The sequence below is a fragment of the Hylobates moloch genome, unplaced genomic scaffold (assembly GCF_009828535.3).
Source record: "Hylobates moloch isolate HMO894 unplaced genomic scaffold, HMol_V3 SCAFFOLD_273, whole genome shotgun sequence".
NCBI classification, from domain to species: domain Eukaryota; kingdom Metazoa; phylum Chordata; class Mammalia; order Primates; family Hylobatidae; genus Hylobates; species Hylobates moloch.
In genome coordinates this window covers 596-18,067 of record NW_026652548.1, presented here as the reverse complement: position 1 = coordinate 18,067, position 17,472 = coordinate 596, and the positions used below count along the sequence as shown (strand labels likewise).

The following is a 17,472-nucleotide window of genomic DNA, read 5'->3' as shown; positions in this document are numbered from 1 at the left end:
CAACTACTAGAGGGCAGAGGGATGGAGGGGCAAGGACTGCAATACTACCTATTAGGTACTATGCTCACTATCTGGGTAATGAGATCAATTATACCCCAAATCTCAGCATCATGCAATATACCCATGTAGCAACCCTGCACATGAACTCTCTGAATCTGAAATAAAAGTTGAAAGTTTTAAAAATAATAAAATAAAAAATAAAAAGTTGACTAAAGAAAAAAATAGAATAAGAAAAATAAATTTTAGGATGTAGGAAAATGTTGCGTTTTAGTTTATATATACATGCAGAGGTGTGTGTGTGTGTGTGTGTGTGCTATCAAAACTAAAACTTTTGATTAATTACTAGCCTAGTTTTTCTCAAAAAGCTAGGATTTGGGGATCTCAATAACTGTTACATAAGAAAAGGGGTTTCTTTTGATAATCGTTTGGATATTTTATTCTTAACAATATTTGACACAATCTGTTCACTTCTGAAGGTGGAATTAGCCATTCGTGACATGAATTTTCATGACATCTTTAATGTACTGCTAGGGCATCATTTGTATACTATTCCTACCCTATGATGTGAGCAGCCTGAGGCAAAAATGTCTGTGTTTCCAGAACCTCATGTCCTACAAGTAAGAAACAAATGCGTCTCTATAACTATTTCTTGAATATATGAGCATTGTCATATAGGAAGACTTTCCATTGCTGTGTGATTTCAGAAGATGGCATAATTATTAACATACTGATTGACTAGCTACCCACATCTCATGTCCACTCCTGAAAGAAACATTTTTCTTTTATGGAAATAGGTTTAGAAATTATGAAACGTGTACAGCTCTGGTGATGTGTAAGACCAGTGTGATATTTCCTCTTTGTTTCTGGAATATAATTTGACCAGTCACGTATCTTCTAAATGTCCTTGCTATGAGAATTCAGTGCTGCCATTCCATATAAAAAGATATTATGTTTCACATATTTCCATTCTCAATCTTTCCCTTCTTTCTAACATGTATCTTTTGAGTTGCAGAATGAAAGCACATGGATTTCTTTAAACTGTATTTTATTCTGATTCTAAGGCTATTTTGTGAATGATAGGAAAAAATAAAAGAAGAATGTTTTGTGGTTATCTGAATTTTGTTGCAATCAATTAAAAATAATTATTTCTTCATTTATTCCAGTGTCATTTTGGTGGAATCCTCAACATTTGTCTCTTCGCCAACAAAGTTAACTGAATCCAGGCAATACCTGAAACATGAGTAAGTGTCTATATTTTGTACTCATAAGTATCTGAGAAAAAGTTTTGAGAAATAAGTAGTCAAGGAAACTAGTGATATAATTACACAATAGTTTTCATTTATTCAAAATGTTTAATTTACCTAATTCACACTCATATCCAAATATATATATTACTAGATTCATGTGCATAAAAATTGAATAAATCTGAACTTGATTAAATATAGTAGATATTCATTATTTGTGGTAGTTATGTTCTATAAAATTGCTACCCATATTATGTTTGTGAATACTGAACCATTATTCCAAGAAGAAACACATATAATCATACAGATTACAATAGTAAACTCTAAAAATAACCAATCATGGAAGACTCTATTTTCTTTTTTTTTTTTTACAAAATGAAAACAAAGTTCAGAAGTATCAGATGACTTTCCTGAGACTGCCCCAATAAAAGGCATCAGAGAAGGTATTCAAACTCTGTCCACTAGGCCTGAGTGTCTTGCATTACTCTGCACTGCCCACTATTGTCTCTACCTCTTGTCATCTCTATACTTTTATAAGGATTGAAATAAGAAGACCCCTTGTACCTTGTTTGACCTCGGCTGCGAATTGGTGCAACCAGTGATGAGAACTTTTCACCACTCTGTGCATGTCTTTTAACACCATGAAAGCACCATGAGTATTGATTTTGGGGTTGCAAATACATTTTAGGAAGTAGGTGGATTTGCAAATATGGAATTCGTGGATAATGAGGATTGACAGTATTTAAATTTATTCTACCTACTTTATGAGGGCTATATTTAGTTTATAAAGAAATTTGCTCAATAAAGAAACAGGATTTTTAAAAAATTGATTGCTTTATGTTGCTCCTCTGTTTTACACTATAGAATCACTATATAAAGTTAAGTACAATTAAAAACAATGTTATCAAGGTTAAAGAAATTTAAGTAGAGAGAAAATAATGTAGATGTCTATTAATGAAATGCATCCCTATGTTGACCATTACTACTATGTTTTTAGTTTATTTCACACCCTTGTTTGTCTTTGTATAGTGCTTGACAGCATCAATATCATCCTTTTAGATCCAAAAATGTATCAAGGGGCAAGAATTTGACAATTTAGATGACAGGAATTCCCAGTGTCATTAGAAACCGTTAAAGTGCTTATACAGATCTTGCTAAGATTAAAATGAGTACAGTTTTTTTTTTTTTTTTTTTTTTCAAAAGTGACTTGTATTTAACTTAACACTTTTGGGAGATTGTATGAGTTGCATCTATTATGAGATGTTTGATTCCTTCAATGGTTATTCTGTGAGAAAAGTTATTAAAGAAGAAACCATTTTTGTCTCACTGCATTTATTTTATTGAATGCCAATGTCATGCTTACCTAGGGCTTTTGAAGTCTTGCTTTCACATTATGCTTTAGTGAACAATAAAATATGAATTGATGTATTGAGCTATAAGGTAGCATTAAAGATACCAAAAGAATAAGAGGATTATAGGTATTTTATGTTAATTTCTTTGTAGATGTGAAATTTAAGTTTTACTGAAGTATTGCTAAAAACTCTTCTGTAAACAGTTCTCCTAGATTTTTATCTTTTTAGCCCCTTGATTCTTCTTGATTAAGTGGCTGCTTTGTGATTGTAGATTTTGCCTGAATGGACTTCAAATAACTTCTTCACGTTAATTGTGTAAAATTTATAGTATATGGTAAATTAGAGTCAGATCTTGAAGTAACACTGTAGGTATCTGTGAGTATAAATAACTCAAAATTGAATCAGTGTAATGAACAGAAAAATTGAGTACAATTTCAGGATTTAGAATACAAAATATGATTTCTGCATCTCAAATTTATTATGTTTTTCTTTATATAATACTCTGGAATGGGTTTGATTAGATCCAGAGTTCTGGGATTATTGAAGCCATAGAATCTAAAGCTACAAGTAAGGTTATCATTTTTGTGGTATGCTCCCCAAATCAAAAAGAAAATAGAGCAAACAATTATAAAAGCATTTATAATTTAATTTTTCCAGGAAAGGAAACCTTGGAAGTACTCATCCCAAATAATTACCAATTCAGCATGAAATATAGCTTAAGAAGTGTGTCTGTCATGGTCCCAAGCATTATTGATCATTCTTTCTAATTGGTGTCATACATTTTATTTCTAATGCTATACTTCCTTAGTTCTTCTCTCAAGCCTTTCTGTGATGAAAAACAAAACAAAACAACAGTCAAGAAAAACTGAAATATGCTGAGACATTGAGTGTTGAGTCAGAGAGAACATTGATCCCAAATAGAGCAGTCAGGCTCACGCAGATTAACTCTCCAAGAATAACTCAGAGCCATACATTTAAAATACTGGGGATTTACTCATGTGTACCCCTGTGAAGACTGTCTCCTAAATCAAAGGCAAGGGCAATTCTTATAAAGGCAAAAGCCACGAAGTTTCTCAAGAAAGAGGGCTTGTCACTTAATGCAAGCTCTTGGTTTATCATTTAGGGACCAGCATGAGATGATGGCTGAGGCCCAAATCCGTATGTTGAATTGAGATAAAGTAGTCTTAAGTTCACATGCAAAAGGTTGTTTTTCTGGCAGTTCTAAAGAGAAGAAGTTACTATGGCTCCTTCATCTGGAATTCTGCCTGCTTCCTGTATAACACCTCCAGACTCTAGATCATGTAGCACGAAAATCTGTATTCAGTTTCTGAGGGATTGATTAAACTATCCAGAGCTCCAACAATCAATCAAAATCCACTTCTTAGGCAATGGAAAGGAAGATGCACAAGGATAAGAGTGTGCCCTTTTTCTATTAGGGAAGTTTGCCAGAAATACCACACAGCACTTCTGTTTGTAGCCCATTGGCCAGATTTTAATTAAATGACCAAACCTAGCTGGAAGAAAGACTGGGAAACCTCCTTTCTCCATACACATCTAAATAAAATTAGGGTTGTGTCAGTGAGGAGAAAAGGAAAACGATTATTGGGGTAGTTAACCAAGTCTCCACCATGAAGGGACACAAAGACTTTTATCCGCAAGTAGCACAAAATGATCTAATATTTCATCAATCTGGCTTCTTTGGCATAATGAGGCATTTCTATCTTTAAATATGTCTTAATAAAATAATACTTAGTAATGTTACACATTACTTTTAAAAGCCTTTTATTGTTTGTCTTGAAGAGATTTCCATATACAAACTGAAATTTAATAACATGTATTTTAAATCATGGCCAGAATGAAAGTTGATAATAGTGCCTCTATGATTAATTTTCTTATGCAATCCACCATATAATAATCATTATATTGTCTCAATAAAATCTTAGTATAATCTCTATGTTTAATCAGCATGGTAGCAAGTAAAACAAGAAAATGTTTAAAAAAAAACTCCATAAATGAACTGGATTTTTTAAAGAGGTTTTCTGAAATGTTCCTGTTTTCCTCTACTTAGGCTCATGGTAATGTTGCACTTCTCCACCAATGTGGAATTTATGTGTCAACATATAGCCTATTTGGCCAATGGTATGTGAGGAGAAGTGCTGTATGTTATTTCCAAATGGTAGCTTTAAGAACCAGTGAGAAATTGTTCATGTTCCCTTCTCCTGCCACAACTATCATTGAAACACATATAGAAAGGAACCTCCTGGTCAGGCATGGTGGCTCACGCCTGTAATCCCAGCACTTTCGGAGGCTGAGGTTGACAGATAACTTGAGCTCAGGAGTTCAAGACCAGCCTGGGCAACATGGTGAAACCCTGTCTCTACTGAAAATACAAAAATTAGCTGGACATAGTGGCGGGTGCCACTACTGGTGGTCATCTCAGCTACTTGGTAGGCTGAGGCATGAGAATCATTTATGCCTGGGTGACAGAGGTTGCAGTGAGATGAGATTGCGCCACTGCACTCCAGCCTAGGTGACAGAGTGAGACCCTATTTCAAAAAATAAAAATAAAGAAGAAAGTAGCCTCCTTCACCAAGGATCCCTGAGTGTACCCTCCACCTTGATAAACATGTAGCATTAGCAAGGAATAAACTATTGTGCTAATCCATTGATACATGAGGTTGTATGTTATTGCAGCATGACCTAGCCTATACTATTAACTGATACTCCTCCTCAGATTCACATCAGCTAATATCTCTCCAAATAATACATTTTCTCTTCTTAGGTGAGTAGTAAAGTATGAAGTAGTAAGCATTGTTAAACTGGCTTTAAAATAATGATAGACTTTTCTATTTAAAAAGCCTCCATGAGCTGCTCTTTGTAAGCAATCAGATACATATATTATAAAATAACCTGTTTGGAACCACATGAATCGTAAAACTTTATATTCATCACACATTTTACTTTGTGGGGACATGATCCATGAGCATAATGAGAGCATTTAGTTAGTTCTTATTCTAATGAAACCCAAAGGAATTATCAGGAACGTATCAGTGTAGGCAACTGATTTTAGCCACACCTTGAAATTAATGAGTGCAACAGCTGCGCTCAGAAATGAGTACTTTGGCAATTATTTCTAATGGTTATAAGACCTGCTTTTTTTTCCAGCAATATTGAGTTATTTAATCATTCAACATATTCTTATTAAGTGGCAACTCAGGCACTGGAAAAACATAAAGATAAATAAGTCACATATCTGGCCCTCGAGGAACCAATCACCAAGCAGAAAAGAAAAATCTCTACCAGTGGAGGAAGTTTTACAGTGAAGAAAGTATTTGTTAGTATTAGATGAAAGTATTAGATGACAAAAATACTCTGTGATCTGATTGCTTACGAATATTACTATCTAGATATTATGGAGAATTTCATGGAAGAGAAGACATTTTAAAAGAAGTATTTTGGCATTATCTCTTATTATAAACAAATTGTGACCTGAAATATGAGTAAGATCTTGATGGCCAGAATCTAGAGAAGGAGGATAACTTTCCTATGAGCATAGGAACATGTATGGAGGGAACTCCAGAAGCAAAGGGTAGGGGCATGCAAGGGGAAATAAAAGACATATAAACTGCAGGACCAATATAGGAGCATAGGAATTAATGTTGAAAAGGTAATAAAGTGTTTATCATTCTGCTTTGAAAGTATTTCTCACAAACCTATGTTTTATTGTAGACTGTATGCTCCATGAGCTTAGGGGCTTCATCATTAATCTCTGTGTCTCAGAAGAGCTTGGCTCAGAATTGCAGCCAAAAATGAAAGAAGGCCCTGATAGAGATAATTTTCTGGGTCTTGATTTTTGTTTAAAAAAAAAAAAAAGACTGGTTGCAGTGGCTCACACCTGTAATCCCAGCACTTTGGGAGGCTGGGGCGGGCGGATCACCTGAGGTCGGGAGTTCGAGACCAGCCTGACCAACATGGTGAAGCCCTCTCTCTACTAAAAATACAAAATTAGCTGTGCGTGGTGGCTCATGCCTGTAATCCCAGCTACTCGGGAGGCTGAGGCAGGAGAATCGCTTGAACCTGCGAGGTGGAGGTTGCAGTGAGCCACGATCATGCTATTGCACTCCAGCCTGGGCAGCAAGAGCAAAACTCCATCTCAAAAAAAAAAAAAAAAAAAAAGCTGGATTCTGGAGACTCATGATTTTAAAAGATTTATTTTTACTATACTGAATAATTAGGAACAATTAGAATTAAGCAAGTGTCTTAGTCTGTTAGGGTGCTATAACAAAATACTACAGATTGAGGGGCTTAAACAACAAATATTTATTTCGCACAGTTCTGGAGGCTGGGAGGCTGGGGAGTCCAAGATAAAGGCACTGGCAGATTCGGTGTCTGGTAAGGGCCACAATCCTGGTTCATAGATGACAGTCTTCTTGCTGCATGCTCACCTGGCAGAAGGGGTGAGGGAGCTTTCTCGAGTCTTTTTTATAAGGGCACTTATCTCATCCATGAAGACTCCACTTTTCTGACCTTTGACAGGTCTTCACCTCTCAAAGACCCCACCTCTTAATACCATGAAACTGGGGATTAGATTTCAACAAATGAATTGAGGGGGTCAGGGCAGGGGAAGCACATTCAGTCTATAGTAGCTAGTCTCTAAAGAAAGCAGAGTGAATTGAAGGCCAAGTATGGTAGTTATCTTCCATGATCCTATTCTTCTAGATTAGGATTTCTTAACTTTTGAAAATGTTATCAGGCTCTTTGGTTCTCATGAAGGCAATTGCACTTTGAAGAGTAGTGTTTTCTAAACACATAAGATAAGATGTAAGGATTAAGACTATCTTAATCTGTGTGGGCTGCCATAACAAAATACTATGGACTGGATGGTTTAAATAACACAAATTTATTTCTCATGGTTTTGGAGGCTGGGAAGTCCATTATCCAGGTGCTGCAAGATAGAGTTTATTCTGTGTCCTCTTCTGGTGGCTTGTAGATGGCTGCCATCTTATTATGTGCTCACATGACCTCTTCTACATGTGAGAATGGGCAAAGAGAGAGAGTTCTCATTTATCTCTACTTATAAGAACACTAATTCTATTGGATCAAGGCCCTTGTGATCTCAGTAAAGCTTAATTACCCCCTAAACATTTCTCACTTCCAAATATAGTCACATTGGTGGTTAGGATTTTAACATATAAATTTGGGTGTGAAGGGCACCATGCAGTCCATGGCACAAAGGAAATGAATATTATGATAGATTATCAAAATATTTTAAGAGTGTAATATAATAAAATATATACTTCTTTATTAACAGACATAATGGTGAAGTTAATACCTACTATACTTTAAAAGCAGTGATGAACATAAGTAATATCTTAAGATATGAACTGAGATGTGATATAAACATATCTGTGATTATTTGGTGACCAAATCATAGGTATGCTTAATACTACTGTGGTTTGATTTAAATTGTTGTTAAGTTAGTGGAAGTCAAGCTGAAATTTTGTCCCCATTCAAATTTGTAGATCAACTCTGCCCTTCTATCTTAGGACTCTTTGCTTTAGACACTTCTCAACTGCTCAGGGGTCAAGGTGGTGCAAAAAACAGCAAATATTTCATTTTTACTAGCCTCTAGATACCCACTGGGACTTTTATTGAGAAACACCTATATAAATATCAAGATAGAATGAATCTAAAACTTCATCTCTCTAGTTTTCATGATGCATGTGGCATTTAAAGGGCATGATACATCAAAACTAGACTTGAACCAGACATTTTGCTATTTGGTTGAGATACAGCCTTGAATGTCTGTCCTGAATTAACTTCATGAAGGCTGATGATAAACATCTTCCTAACCCTTTTGGTAGAGGTTTGAGTAGGAAATCACATTTTGGGTTGATTTAGTCATACCCTTAAGTGAATCAATCCAATGCCATTTTTATCATTTTAGCTTGAAAAGAGATCCATACCACTACTGCATAGGAAAAAGAAATATTACCCCTTCACACCTCAAAAGTAGTTTCCACTCCTTGACTCTGGGCCACTACTGGGTTAGCAGGAAATATTTCATTGGTTGTTCTACAATATTTTTTAAATAATTTTAGCCTCTTTTGATTCTATTTTTTCCCTAAGATTAAAGACTTACTCTTCTTTTAATTCAACAGTAGTTTATGAGCATTTATAAAGGGGTAGTGTGGACTGAGGTGCAAGGATTAACAAAAAGGTAAATAAAGTTCTTTTCCATTCTGTCTTTGGGACCCCGAAGTTTTGTAAAAATGTTAGATTTGTCACTGGTTTTCTAGACTCAGAAACATTCATCAGGTAAAATAGAATTTTTCCAGTCAAATTATTTCATCAAATTATTTTCTGATGTCTTTTATAATCATGATAACCATTGGATTCATAAGCAAGTCAAAACAAATATCTAGGTCTGCAATGTGTTCTATCTATCATTAGCTTAAACAGTCAATCAATTGTTCTGGGTTTGAGAGTCTCTTTTTGGGGATGAGGCAACTGTGATTTCTTCAAAAGGTACTTTCCATACTTGTTTCCAACAAAATAGGTAAAGACAAGGAAAAAGATATGAAGCCCAAATTGGTCTGCTTTTCTACTCACTATAATAAAAATGATTGAACTAGAGATTACAAGGATTGAACAAAATGATGTTTGGAAATTATCTGTATATTTTAATCAGGCTTTCTACCCAGAGCTCCAATATCAAAGAAATAGCAATGGAGCCAAATACGGAGAAATAATAAGCAGTCTTTGTTATTCTTTCTATTCTGTATGGTCTCCCTTATAAATGCTAAGATATCCATTTATTGTGTCTATAGCAGTGTTAAAATGTTTATCAAACCTGCGAATTACGTAAAATAATAAATGTTTTTTATTTTAAAAAGGTATTACCTTTTTTAAAAAAAGATATAATTTACAGTGCTAACCAGCATACCTGTGAGTATAATTAAGCCACAGAATAACTGTAAGAAGTGGTAAGTAACCCCATTACAAATGTGGTGTAAAGAAAAGACAGTACAGTGTTACTCATCAAAATCAAATGGTGAAAAGGAATGGATAACTTTAGAATAACATTACATGTAAAGAGTCAAAATATTTTACAGCATCAAATTCAGGGAAAAGCAGATGTCAAAGTAAGAAAATATGGGGTTTTGTGTTCTCAGAAAAAAATCAGGTAATCAATATCTCTAAACCAAAATAGTAATTGACAGCTTATTGAGCAAAATAATCATGAATACTACAAGAAGAGTGATGTGGGTGAAATTGATGGGTTTTGGAAGACCTGGAACCTTTCAAGGGAGGCAGTTGCTTCAGGCTGTGATCTGCTAGTTTGTTTTTAGAAATGCAATCAGAAATTAATCAAATTCTTAAGTCTTCTTATATCTTTCTAAGAAACAAGCAAATGTGGAAAAAGTAAACTTAGAGAAGGAAATTTTATCAAGAAAGCAATTTCTAGAACCACTTTTGGAAAAAGTACCTATTTAGTCCTAAATTGAGATCATCCACGTTTTGAGTCTTTGGATTAGGGTTTCTATTATTATCAAATTTGCACTTCTCTACAGTACTGTATTTTAAAGTGAAAAATAATTATTTTATCAATTTTTTGAAAAGAGTGGTGGAAATATGGATGTTTGTTAGTTTTCTTTTTGTATTTTTATGTTTTTTAATTTCTAAAACAATGTGAACATCAAATAATATTTGAAATACATCTATGGTCTTTTCATATCATTTGTACTTAGCCATAACTTTCAAGGCTCTATATGATTTAATGAATATGAAGAATTGTTTTTGAGTTTTGTTTGTGTTGTTGATGTTGTTTTCCTATTTTCTTGTGTCAGTGATGATATGAGTAGCAGTGGGAGTGACGCTGATCAGGGCTGTTGTGATTCCTCAAATGTCTTACATACCTGTGAGTACCTAAATAAAAGTTTTTATTTGTTTTCATGTCTGATTTTTATGTGCAAATCATAATATGAAATGAAATATTCAACAGGGATGGTTACAAGGATAGACAGAGTGGTAAGCCCTGGGGATTGCTGGCTGATTTGAGGCTGAAGCATAGGTCCTGAGTCTTTTCCCTCGATGACCCTTTGGACAACTCTGCACACATCTCTCCTTTCACTGCCAGTCTACTTCCCTCCAATGTACAAAGAATGTGTTTAGATATATGGCCTGTATGTCTCTTCTGGCTTATTCCAAATTGTTTAAACTTATTTTGGGGACAGGTATCACCAAGTTTAGAGTTGTAAGGGGAGCATTTTATTTCATAAAATTACTTTATGAAATAACTATACATCTAGAAAAGATGGATATAATGATCGGTAGAACAAATGGATATAGGAATGTTCTGGTTATCTAGAGCTGTAGAACAAACCACCCCAAATATACTGGCATAAAACAGCAAAAATTAATAATAATGGTTATCTCTCATACATCTGGGGTGACTGGGCTTAGCTGTGTGACTCTAGCTCGCTGTGAAATGGAGGCTGGGGCTTGAGTCCTTTCAAAGTCTTCTTCACTCACATGTGTGGCTGTTAATGCTGCCTTTTGTTTGGGACCTCTGCTGGGGCTCTTGGCCTGAACACTTACTCATGGCTTCTCCATGTGGCCCAGGCTTCTTTATGGGATCTCGTTAAGTTCTAAAGTGAGGTGAGCCAAAAAAGAAAGAATTGGCAGGATTGAGTTACATTATTTGATCTAGTGTCAAAAATCACACTGCTTCACTTTTGCTGCATTCTAGCATACGATTTGTAAGGATCAAGTCACTAAGGCTGGCCCACTACATCATCATATTTAAGGCAATATCAAATAATGTGTGGACATGTTTATTTATTTATTTTTTATTTATTTATTTATTTTAATTTTATTATTATTATACTTTAAGTTTTAAGGTACATGTGCATGACGTGCAGGTTGGTTACATATGTATACATGTGCCATGCTGGTATGCTGCACCCATTAACTCGTCATTTAGCATTAGGTATATCTCCTAATGCTATCCCTCCCCCGTCCCCCCACCCCACAACAGTCCCTGGTGTGTGATGTTCCCCTTCCTGTGTCCATGTGTTCTCATTGTTCAATTCCCACCTATGAGTGAGAACATGCGGTGTTTGGTTTTTTGTCCTTGCAATAGTTTGCTGAGAATGATGGTTTCCAGCTTCATCCATGTCCCTACAAAGGACATGAACTCATCATTTTTTATGGCTGCATAGTATTTCATGGCATATATGTGCCACATTTTCTTAATCCAGTCTATCGTTGTTGGACATTTGGGTTGGTTCCAGGTCTTTGCTATTGTGAATAGTGCCACTATAAACATACGTGTGCATGTGTCTTTATAGCAGCATGATTTATAATCCTTTGAGTATATACCCAGTAATGGGATGGCTGGGTCAAATGGTATTTCTAGTTCTAGATCCCTGAGGAATTGCCACACTGACTTCCACAATGGTTGAACTAGTTTACAGTCCCACCAACAGTGTAAAAGTGTTCCTATTTCTCCACATCCTCTCCAGCACCTGTTGTTTCCTGACCTTTTAATGATGGCCATTCTAACTGGTGTGAGATGGTATCTCACTGTGGTTTTGACTTGCATTTCTCTGATGGCCAGTGATGATGAGCATTTTTTCATGTGTTTTTTGACAGCATAAATGTCTTCTTTTGAGAAGTGTCTGTTCATGTCCTTCACCCACTTTTTGATGGGGTTGTTTGTTTTTTTCTTGTAAATTTGTTTGAGTTCATTGTAGATTCTGGGTATTAGCCCTTTGTCAGATGAGTAGGTTGCAAAATTTTCTCCCATTCTGTAGGTTGCCTGTTCACTCTAATGGTAGTTTCTTTTGCTGTGCAGAACTCTTTAGTTTAATTAGATCCCATTTGTCAATTTTGGCTTTTGTTGCCATTGCTTTTGGTGTTTTAGACATGAAGTCCTTGCCCATGCCTCTGTCCTGAATGGTATTGCCTAGGTTTTCTTCTGTGGTTTTTATGGTTTTAGGTCTAACATGTAAGTCTTAATCCATACTGAATTAATTTTTGTATAAGGTGTAAGGAAGGGATCCAGTTTCAGCTTTCTACATATGACTAGCCAGTTTTCCCAGCACCATTTTTTAAATAGGGAATCCCTTCCCCATTGCTTGTTTTCATCCAAGAATCTTCAAATTTGTGTGGACTATGCAGTGTTTCACAGGGTACAATGGATAACTTAAACTGGAAACAAAGGATGTATTATCTATATGTTTATTTACCTAAGTATTGTGCCATGGAGCTCCATTTATCTATCTAGCAGTTTTAAAACATGTCCAGACAAACTTTGTTTCATATATCCTGGCTAATTTTACACAGTAGTGAAATTCTTCATAATGAAGTTATGTATTAAGGAATCTTTATAGAGGGTCATAATTAAGCATTGTTTCATAACAAGGTTGATCTAGGGTCACTATATTTTCATTAACAAATGTATATATCATCTTGTAATCTTACATGCTAATGTTATGAACATTTTTTGATACCAAAACTTTAATCACTAAATGAACAGCACTTACAAAATTATATGTCAACAATCTCTGTTTATGTTTTGCTAGCAATTAAGTCCACTTTTCTCAGAGAGTTCTTCTGCTCCATGCATACTGTTCACCTGGGAGTGAAAGGAACTTCAAGCCTAGAGCTCCGCTTTCTTCCCTTTAACATGCACGTGCGCTACTGTGTCATCATCTTGAGCAACAAAAAGGTGAGAACAGAATTGTGATCTGTGTGTTTATCACGAGCTGCCACTTTAATGGAGTAACCAACAGCAGGTGACTTGAAGCCAACTGGAGACTCTAGAATTGTGGATGATTTCAGCTCTCAAGTTACTAAGCAAAGAGCTTATCCTCAAGAATATCCACAGTTACACTAGTTGTGGGTAAATTTTATAATAGCTGCATAAAGCAGTCCCATGGGAGCAGAGTGACCTTTTGTGGCTCTATTTGTATTAGTTATCCATAGCTTCATAACAAATTATCACACACCAGGTGGCTTAAAACAAGACATACTTATTATCTCACAGTTACTGTATGTCACAGGTTCAGGTATGACCTAGATAGATATTCCGAAGACAGTCTATCAAGTCTCCATTCAAGGGAATGACCAGAGCTGGATTCTCTTCAGAGGTTCAACTGAGGAGGGATCTGCTTCCAAACTCCCTCAAGTTGTTGGCAAAATTCATTTCCTTATGGTTCTGGGATCCATGCCACCTACATTTTCAAAACTAGCAAGGGAGAGAGACAGAGAGAGTTAGAGAGGGGGAGAGGGACAGATGTGAGAGAGAAAGAGAGAGAGAGTTAGAGCCATCACTGAGGGAAGATTTATGGCATTACCTGCTTCCAGAGAGACACTGCCATGTGTTAACCTTAGAAAGGAATTTATAACCCCCAAGATGTAGTCCCAAATTTATCATCAGTTATGTGTACACTAAATTGAATATATATTCAGTGAAAAATGGTAATTGGAAAGAGGTATTGTACTTACCTGGTGTCTATGGCATTATTTACATGTGAAAAATAATATAGCCTATCAGAAATATAAAATATAGTTTAATTTTACACTTAAAATTACCACTTAGAAGGAAAAAAATGCGTTTTTATAGTAATGCTGAAACTTGTTTGTTAAATTATTTTAAAGGAGTTCAGGATTTAAGTAAATTCCTGCATATATAAAATTTGTGAAATGTAATAACTATATTGTGACCAGTAGTTTGATCAAATACTTCATAATTACTTTTGTATATTAATTTGTAATATAACCCAACAAAATACTAGAGTTAATTCTTAATAGCATAGTAACAAGGTTGATTTTATTCTTTGACTTAGACTATTGGAATATTAAAATTAGCTTACACAAATTTAATATAATTAATCAAATTATAATTGACATGTTCTCTCAATTTACTAAAAACTAAATCTTGCTTACGTATGTTTTGTCCTTGTCAGAGAAAACATTAAAATAAAACAATAATCTTGAAATTATACTGCTATCAATTGAGAAACAATGCCCTCAATACAAGGTATTGCATTGAATTAATGTTTCTTACATGAAGAAGATCTATTGTTTTACACATTGTTTATTATATTAAAAAATATAATAGTTAACCAAACATGCAAGCTCACCTAGTTAGCTACTGTTCTTTGTGTGTGTGTGTGTGTGTGTGTGAGTGTGTGTGTGTGTATTTTAATATTTCTTTTTTTATTTTTTTATTATTATTATACTTTAAGTTTTCGGATACATGTGCACAACGTGCAGGTTTGTTACATATGTATACATGTGCCATGTTGGTGTGCTGCACCCATTAACTCATCATTTAGCATTAGGTATATCTCCTAATGCTATCCCTCCTCCCTCCCCCCACCCCACAACAGTCCCCGGTGTGTGATGTTCCCCTTCCTGGGTCCATGTGTTCTCATTGTTCAATTCCCACCTATGAGTGAGAATGAAAATGTGGCACATATACACCATGGAATACTATGCAGCCATAAAAAATGATGAGTTCATGTCCTTTGTAGGGACATGGATGAAGCTGGAAACCATCATTCTCAGCAAACTATCACAAAGACAAAAAACCAAACACCGCTACTGTTCTTTTTAAACGGGCCATAACTGCTTTACCATTAAGAACCATCTGTTGGCCGAGTGCAGTGGCCCAAGCCTGTAATTCCAGCACTTTGGGAAGCCAAAGCGGGCAGATTACCTGAGGTCAGGAGTTCGAGACCACCCTGGCCACATGGTGAAACCCCTTCTCTACTATCAATACAAAAATCAGCTGGGCATGGTGGCACACACCTGTAGTCCCAGCTACTCAGGAGGCTGAGGCAGGAAAATTGCTTGAGCCTGGAAAGTGGAGGCTGCAGTGAACTGAGATCATGCCACTGCACTGTAGCCTGGGCAACAGAGTGAGGCACTGTCTCAAAAAACAACAACAACAACAACAAAAAACACCTATCGAAAACTGAAATTAGACCTCTACTTGATAGTTTTCCATGTATAAAATTGAAACATTGCTACCAACGCTGTTATCAAGCAAAGACTATTTCATTCATTTTGGCTGTTCTGTTTGAATTTTCAAATAAAGTTGAAAAGACTTAAGGAACAACTATTTGAAAACAGAATAGTTTTACAAATCTTACATTAGTGATCATAGAAATTCTTAACTAAGGGAGAAACCCATGAAAGCCCTGAAAATTCGTGCTATCAAATGCTACAGAGCCAAAAATTTTTTGCTCCAACGTGGAATGGAGCAAATTAGCTGGAGGAATTTCAAGCAGAATCAGTGTCCAGTCCCTGATGAATTGTACCTTTTAGGAGGAGGGGTTGACAGACCCCTTTACAAAGCACACAGACATTGCAAAACACACAATCATCTACTGATAAAACCTTGGGGTTCTGTCTTCACTGTAGTGTCTAGCATGTGAACACCCACTCTGTGTGATCCTGGGTTTTTATGCAGTAAACCACTTGGCATTGCTGAACTGACCTGTGTAAGGGAGGCAAGGGTATAAAAGAGGATGCCTGACCTGGGGGCTGAGTTAACAGTAGGTTCCAGTTGCAGCCTTTTGCTGTGGTATAGCCAGCCCCCTCCCAACAAACCTTCAGTGTTTTTTATTGACTTGACCCAGAACCTCCCTTCCACCTGGTAGATTTATCTTCTGGCCTTTTTTGTTCTGTCTACAAACCTTGCTTAGAACAAATTGAGACCAAAGTCCAGGCATTGCTGAATTGCAGAAGCCAGAAGGGAGGTCAGCGTCCCAGAATAACTTATGTGAATTGGTCAGGCCCACACCAGGGTGCCATATACCAAAGTGAGTTTCAGCCTTGCCAAGTCAAGTTGGAGGTTAACAGGGAAAGCATGCCCACTCCCAGGTAGAAGACCCTGCAAGGCTTTCTTGTTGATTTATGGTCTATAATAATTTAGCCTAAGGGTATTAAGCACCAGTTCTTAAGTATATTAAATGTCACTTTGGCCATCTCCCATATATTTGCATAAATCAATAGGGCCACTCGTCTGATTCTTTCCACTATCAGTCATTTCATTCTCTCTCAGTCTTTTGTGTCTTCCTGTGTCTGGTGACGCAGAGATTAAGTTGGCAGTCTCTAATATGAATATATTTAAATATTTTCCAAGAATGTGCAACTTTTTTCAATTATAATGAATGTTTATAACATTAATACAGAATTTAACAGTATTGATTTTGCTTGTTTATTGAATGTGAAGGTAAAAACATTAAATTATATTATGCTAAAATCTTTATGTGATTTTATATTTAGGCAGACTAACTTTTGTTTTATTAGAGATATATTTATAGCTTGAGGAACTGAGTATTATTTGAGGATGCTTTCTTTTTTATTTTTCATGATTTATAATGGCAAGCCCTATTTCATTTGTCCTTTGATTATTTTATTCAATTTGTCACAACTTTTTTCTTTTTTTGGGGAATGAGGATAACTACACTCCTCCCTACAGGTGACACCCCTGAATTCCTGGGGAAACATAGGCAAGATGAAATCCCATTTGGCCTATAATTGCTTTGAAGCATTTGTTAACCTCATAAAGCCTGCTGCCAATATGGGGGCAGATTATGTCAACCTTGAAGTCTCTGTCAATGTGGCATATACTCACAAAGTTACAAAGATTCTCAGCTCCCTTCATACCGCAAGGCCTTTTTGCTCTTCAGCCACCCTCCTTTCTCCTATTAACCAGAAAACCCTCATCCTACAATAAGCAGTGCAGACTTTTTCAAGATAAACATGAAGAGAAAAATCTGAAAATTAGAATTCTGTACCTAATTGCCAGTTATTTATTTTTGGGCTACTCTCTCGGTTCCTTATCAGTGATACTA

General features: G+C 35.8%; 1 protein-coding gene across 1 annotated transcript in view; it reads left to right on the top strand.

Moving 5' to 3' along the window:
• LOC131382627 (cilia- and flagella-associated protein 47-like) overlaps nucleotides 1–13,331 on the top strand; it is a gene marked incomplete at its 3' end in the record, with an annotated part of 31,276 nt that extends 17,945 nt beyond the window's left edge. Inside the window, exons 4-6 of the mRNA XM_058435015.1 lie at nucleotides 1,164–1,241; nucleotides 10,447–10,517; nucleotides 13,186–13,331. Of these exons, the coding sequence (XP_058290998.1) occupies nucleotides 1,164–1,241; nucleotides 10,447–10,517; nucleotides 13,186–13,331 (295 nt within the window). The remainder of the gene's footprint in view (nucleotides 1–1,163; nucleotides 1,242–10,446; nucleotides 10,518–13,185) is intronic.
• Nucleotides 13,332–17,472: the final 4,141 nt, after the last annotated feature.